General features: G+C 38.2%; 1 protein-coding gene across 1 annotated transcript; it reads right to left on the reverse strand.

The window, feature by feature from the left end:
* Positions 1-1298: 1298 nt before the first annotated feature.
* LOC132277696 (uncharacterized) lies at positions 1299-1745 on the reverse strand. Its single transcript, XM_059779546.1, has one exon. The coding sequence runs from the start codon at positions 1743-1745 to the stop codon at positions 1299-1301; it is 447 nt and encodes a 148-aa protein (XP_059635529.1).
* Positions 1746-7391: the final 5646 nt, after the last annotated feature.

The raw sequence follows: 7391 nt of genomic DNA on the forward strand, positions 1-7391 counted from the left end.
ACTCGTTCGACCTTTGAATACCTTCTTTCTGACTCGGTCATTGTCTTGTTAATGTAGAACACTGGGAATTACTTTCCCTCTTCACTCTGTATCAGAATAGCACTTGTCGTAACGCTCGATATGCCAAGATACATGAAAAGCTTCTCGCCTGGTTTTGGGGCAGATAAGATTGGAGGGTTCTACATATATTCTTTTAACTTGGTCAACGTCTGTTGTTGCTCATCCCCCCAGGCTTGTCTTCTGTGACCTCTTATTGTGTCGAAGAATGGTTTGCAGTGATCTGATAGTTTGGAAATAAATTGACTTAGTGCTGCTATCCGCCTACTGAGCGCTTGAACCTCCTTAATAGTTTTTGGTTATGCATTTCTTATAAGAGCTTTTGCTTGGGATGGGCTAACTTTAATCCCTCTACTATTGACCACGTACCCCAGGAATTGTCCAGAACCTACATCGAATGAGCATTTGGTTGGGTTAAGCTTCATGCCATACCCCCTAAATACTTCAAACACATCTTACAGGTGCTATGAATGCTGGTCCTCCTTTTTTCTTTTCACTACCATATCATCAATATAAGCTTTCATAGTTTTGCCTATTTAACTTTTGAAAATCTTGCTAACCAGCCTTTGGTAAGTGGCTCCAGTATTCTTCAGTCCGAACGGCATGACCGTGTAGCAATATGTTCCTCATTCGGTAACAAAAGACGTTTTTTCTTCATCGTTTAGATCAATAAGAATTTGATTGTAACTTTAATAGGCATCCAAAAAAGTTAACCATTCATATCCAGTAGTGGCATCCACCATTTGATCAATCTTTGGTAATGGGAATCTATCCTTCGGACAAGCTTTGTTCAGGTTGGTGAAATCAATGCAAACTCTCCATTTTCCTTTCTTCTTCTACACTACGACCACATTTGAGAGCCATGATGGGTACTAAACTTCTCTGATGAACCCTGCCTCCTACAATCTATCAACTTCATCTACTATGATTTGATTACGCTCTGGGGTTAACCTCCTATGTTTCTACCTAACAGGCTTGGCGTTTGGATCTATATTGAGGGAATGACAAGATACTGAGGGATCAATTCCTGGCATGTTTGAATGGCTCCAGGCAAACATATCTGCATTTTTAGACAAGAAATCAATTAACTGCCGTTTCTGTTCCTGTACGAGCCTTGAACCTACTCTAGTGGTTCTATCTAGTCTTTGAAGATCGATCTGCACATCCTTGAGGGGCTCTTTGGTAGGGACCAAAGGCTCTTCCTCCTCCCCAACCTCTTTAGGTAGAGGTCCCTGTAATTGCTATCTCAGGATGTCAGACCAAACAGGCCTTTTTCCTTTCCCGTCGGCCTTCAGAGTTACAGAGTAGCACTCTTTGGCTGCTACTTGGTCTCCATAGATATCAATCACTCTGCTTCTGTCTAGACTTAAGCAACTCATTATTTGGTGTAAAGTTGAGGGGACGCCTTGGACTCTGTGAATCCACCCTCTTCCCATCAAGAGATTATAAGATGGGTGAATCGCTACGACCACAAAGCTTTCCATCAACTCTCTTTTATCAGCAAGTACTGGCAGTTCGACTATACCGATAGGCTCAACCCACTTCCCATCAAAATCTAATAGTGGATTTCCCGTAGGTTTGAGCTTTTCTGGTGCAATTTTGAGCCAATCAAACGTTATTTGTGTCATGACATTCGCACTACTTCCTGGATCAATCCAGATTCTTTGAACTAAGCATTCTGTTACCATCAGGCTAATGACCAGGGATTTTCATGAGGAATTTGAACTCGTAACAGATCCGTTCTGTCAAACCTTATCTGAACTGAGCTGTTTTGCTGGTATAGAGCGTTTATACTGCCTATCCGTTTCTTCATTTGTGCTTATCGAAGACATGTTTGGAGAAGTTCTTCTATCTTTTTGGTGGGCTCAGGCCGGTATGAATTGCATTTATAATATGAACAGGCTGAGCGTTATGGTAGTTCGGCTTCTGATTTCGTTTCACTTGTTCAGCCGGTCGGTTCTACCTCACTGCTGGTCCTTGGATATAACCAGTAAACTCTCTTTTTGCTATCAGCATCTCCATTTGTCTTCTTAAGTTCCAGCATTCATTAGTTAGATATCCAAAATCATTATGAAAAGCACAATGTTTGGATTGATCTCTTTGTTTGAGTGGCTACCTGATCGGCAAGGGAGGGCGAAACTTATCTTTATTTTCTTGAAATAATCTCGCTAAGGTGATTTTGAGTGGAGTGACCAACTCCTCTTCTCTAGGACTCTTTTCTGCTTTCTAGGGAGTCAGATGTTGTGGTGCAACTTGCTTCTGTCTAATCTTTGTTCTGGTCTTTTCTTCTGTTACAACCATGGACGTCTTCCTTGCGTTCGCAGCTTTTTCTTCCTCTAAGCGCACAAAATCATCAGATCTTTCGTTTAGCTCATCCATAGTCCTCGGCGTATTCACCACTAGATTTGTGTGGAATGGTGTCCCTCGGTTCATAGCCAGCTTGAACGCTTGAATTGCCATAGATGGATGACACTCTATTACCATGCTCTTTTCCAGGTTAAATCTTGTGAGAAAAGCTTAGAGACGTTCACCTTCCCGTTGTTTCATAGTACTGGCTTATGAATCTGTCGCATAAGTTCCGGAAGCTTCCTACCGATCCTCTTGCCAAGTTCTTGAACTAGTTGAGCGTTGGTTCGGTTAGGCTCATAAGAAAAACTTTGCACATTAAAGGATCATTTTCTGTGTTCAGAGCCATTTTCAGCTGGGTATGATAAACATACTCGATCGGATTGCTTGTTCTATCGAACAAAGTGAAAACTAGCATTGAGAATTTTCTTGGATTTAGAGCATTCAAGATCTCATCGATGAATGGCGAATTGACAGTCCGAGCTACTGAACGGAGAGCTTCATTTTCTTTTGGGAGTATCTTTTGCTCAACAGATCTCTTGCCTGAACTCTTATAGTCATACGTGGCCATTGACGGATGGTAGAGCGGATCGAATGACCTTTCCTCAGTTAACTCCCTCTGCCACCATGGCGTAGCCTTATTATGACTGAACTCCATTGCTTCTTCTCGTCTAATCTTTTCGCATTATGGATCAAACTCTATGGCTTCTTCTCGCCTAATCCTTTCGCGAAGTGAATCAATCTCTATGGCTTCTTCTCGCCTGATCCCTTTATGATGCGGATCGATCTCCATGGCCTCTTCTCGCTTGATCCTTTCGCGATGCGGATCCAAATGGATAGATCTTTCCTGATCTTTTAGATGATAAACATTAGATGGAAAATCATCCGGGCTGAAGTTTTCACGGCGCGGATCCAGTGAAACGTTTCCTTCCTGTTCGTCTTGGTAAGCATTATTTGGCGACACAATTCTCTCTCCTACTGGATACGGTCGTAGAGGTACTGGAGCGTCCCGTCTCTCTATTTCGGCTCTTAATTATGCATTTTCTCTCCTTAGAGCCTCTATCATGCTCATCAATTCGTCAAGCTTCATGTGTTGTTCATTTTCTTGTGGATAAGAACTCTCACCTCTAATCATTGTTACTGATCGGAGCAAAGTCATTAACCAAGAATTCTTAATCAGATCTGAACTCTAACAATGTGAACATACTAAGTCTGGCCTGGGACGAACTCTCAATAATAAATAACTATTTGCAATAGCTTGAATCTTTGTAGGATAGCACTATAGAGAGGGCATCGAACCCATAGGGAGATGAGTGTATTATGTTTTGCTTTTAACTAATATTTATTGGTTTACAGGTAACTGGTTGAATTGATTGATTGGTTGTGTAACGACCCGAAAAATTCCCTTACTTTTTTTTTTTTCCTGAAATTTTATGAATGAATTTTTTTTGTTTAATTTCCTTTGCTGAGTTCAGTTTCTCATTACTTAGTGTCATTTTGAGTGCTCATGAATGGATTCTGAGACTCTTTTCCATGGATTGACAACTTCCTTTGAGGACCGAGTCATTTCCACATTTTTCATTTTTTGACACTATGCACTATTTCGTCCTTTCCTTATTCTGTCTTTTCCCCGTTTGTCAGTTTTTGGCATAACCTCACTTTACGTGCTTGGAGTTACTTTTTGACTTCACATATCTTGATCTTACGTGGTTTCTACGAAATACATATCTTCACTTTTTCAAGAAAGTACTCTGGTTGCTCCCGGTGTCCATAGGGGCATGGATGCACAATTCTTTGGAATTCTTTTCTTTTCTTGGGGTGTGTTTCATAAATATCTTTTGAAGATATTTTATTTCAGGGGTATCTAAGAAAATATCTTTTAGAAAATATTTTCATTCTGAGGTAGTTTTGCAGTTAACCCTTTTTATAGGGGCCATTGTGCAATTAACGAAAGTTATTGCAAAATATCTTGTCTGGAGCCTGGATCCTCGTACAAGATTCCTTTTCACATTTTGTCAAGTCGTGTACTCATAGAATTCCGTTCTGGTCATTTTTCTCCAGTTTCAGAGTTTCTGGACCCGGTTAGCGCCGAACTTGTTCGGGCCATATCTCTCTGCTCGGGACTCGATTTTTGACGCTGTTTCTTCCGTTGTTCATATTTTCTCATTTGAAATCTTTTTTGTTCAAATATTTTTGCAGTTTGAGTGCGTCTGCTCAAAATCCACTTTTTCAGACCCGACGGGGCCCTTTCGGGGCACTTTTTGAGATTTTCTATAAATAGGGTCACTTAAAAGAAAATATCAGATTTCTCTATCTTCTTCCCCTCTCTTGGCCGGAATCAATGGTAGCCACCTTCTCTTTCCTCCTTTGGTTCACTTTTCTCTAAGGAAAAGTCTTCAGCCTTAACATTTAATGTTTCTCTTGGCGATGCGCATCTTTTGCCCTTATTAGAATCCATTTCCGACGATTTTTTGAGTTCGGGTTTGGAGACAAGTTGAGATTTTCATGGGGCTTCTTGCGGATTCTTGTTCCCGGTGTTGTCCCCGACAAAACCTCTCGATATCGTCGAATTCGGAGCACTTTTATTTTGGTGGGCCTTTGAGATTTTCATCTCAAATTGAGGTAGGGGGTGTTATAGGTTTAATTCTTGTTATATAGCATGATATTGATGCTTATACAACTTGATTACATGCTTAAATATGAAATCTAGATATTTTATTATTTATTTTTCTTGTACGGGATCTGATTTTCCCGGTTGCTCATGACTTGGTTTAAACATATAGCATGATATTATATTGCCCCTTGATATGCTCATTGTCGTGTATTAAATTTGGAACATTTGAATAAGTATTAAAGCTTTTATTTAATATTTATCTTGAGTGAAAGATTAATTCACATGGCCTTAATTAGCTTGAAATCAATGTGTGTTAGCATATTAAATTAGGCCCTAGCATGCTCTTCAACATAGATTAATTTGAAAGTAATCGGATGTGTTTTAAAATCTAGTATTCATTAATTAATTTGCTCCGGGTGTACTATTCATCCTATTGGAATTCTGACTTGACATTCTTGATATGTATGCTATATGGTTTCACATATATTAAGTCTAGAATATTTGATTAGGTTTTGAAACCTTTCATTTATTTATTTTCTAGTATTAAAGTTTAATACTCGTGGTCTTCTCTTGTATGGAATTCACTTGTGTCGTGTTTTTAAATCAAGTCTTGGCATGTTGTATAACATATATAAATTTGAGATCATTTGGATGAATTTTAAAACTTAGAGATTTTAATTAAATGAAATAATTAAAATCCATTTAATAGCTCATTGGTCTTGATTAAGTTTTTAACTTGGGATTCATGCTTTTCGTGACAAGTTCCTTTACGTGTATCAAATTAAGAATAACCGGATAAGTTTTGAAACTTATATTCATTTATTTCCTTTGTATGGAACTAAATTCACATGGTTATGTTTTGAATGAAATGAACTTGTAACTCAATATTAGACTTGTTCTTCATATGATCCTTGACATATCTTGTTTGTAGAACACTTGAACTTACCTTGTAATCTTGATAATTTAATCTCTTAAGTAGATTAAATTTCCTTTATATGCTTCCATCGAGTTAATCATGCCTTGATATGAATTCTTGTTCAACTAGTGAACTTGACTTGAATTTCATGAACTGTTATCCTTTATCAAGCATCGTGACCTCTTGTATCTAGGTTTCATTAATGTACTTAATGAACATGCACCTTTGTCTTGGAATGATTTAATTACTCATGTGTTGCTTAGTAATTACTTGAATCATGTATCGTATACTTATGGTATATTTACTTTAATGGATTGCATGTGCTATATATCTTGGTTATAATCTATATAGATGCATACTATGATTTCTTGACATTTCACATGCCATTATAGTTGATGACCTTAGGGCATGACTTGTGTGTTCCAAAATCTTGGTTGTGCATGAAATGTGGTTAATGCATTTCTTGTATTTTGATACTATCTTGGTTTACACAACTTGTTGATTTTGGGACTTGGAGATATCAATCAAAAATTGACATGGCTAGAACTCGGTTCTAGTACGGGGGAATGTCCTCCTACAATATAGTGCACACTAGGGGAAAGGTACCCATGGGTTAGTAGCCCTAAAGTGATCTCAAGAGTACGGTTTTAATCCGGGCGATATCCGAGTTTCCACATTGGTTGATTTCACATCTTGTCTTTGTCGTGTTATGTGAAATGCACCAATCTTGTTTAATTGCATAGATATTATGCCTTGTTCTTGATTTCATGTATTCTCCTGTTCGTGTTTTATGGAACATCCCATCCTTGCCTATTGCCTAGATTTTATGCTTCATCCATGATTTCATTCCTTAAATGTCAAGTGTTGCATACCATAAAGATTTAAGAATCCTTTCATATTTTATGAAATGCTCCAATCTTGTTTAACTGCATAGATATTATGCCATGTTCATGATTTCATGTATTATCCCCATTGTGTTAATTGGTATGTTCCAACCAAGTAAATTGCATTCATAATGTGATCCTTGTATTATAGTGTCCTTTTGTCATGTTCTTTGGATTATTCCAACCATGACTGGTTTCATATTTGTATATATATCATGATTCTTGTTGCTTATGCTCTAGGGTAGCTTAGGATGCTCCCTGAGTCTCACTATGACATAGTCGTTAGGCGGCATAAGCCATTTAACATGTTTCACCTTAAGGTGATATAAATTGTAAAATGTTAGGTCGATGCATGCTCATCTCCTACGAGTAGCTTTATGTTGCTCACCCCTACGTTACTGGGGCATATTTCAGGTACAGAACTTAAGACTTGAAGATTTCATTGCTTGGGTGATTTGTGGCTTCACATGATAAAACTTGTATTCTTGATTCTATGTATGTAAAGTGTACATAAGTACACTCTTTTTAATGTATTTGACATGTATGACATGAGGCTAAGGGCCACAGACTTTAA

Source organism: Cornus florida, unplaced genomic scaffold (assembly GCF_030987335.1).
Source record: "Cornus florida cultivar Cherokee Brave unplaced genomic scaffold, ASM3098733v1 CherokeeBrave_3.0.0_Hap2_Chr01, whole genome shotgun sequence".
NCBI classification, from domain to species: domain Eukaryota; kingdom Viridiplantae; phylum Streptophyta; class Magnoliopsida; order Cornales; family Cornaceae; genus Cornus; species Cornus florida.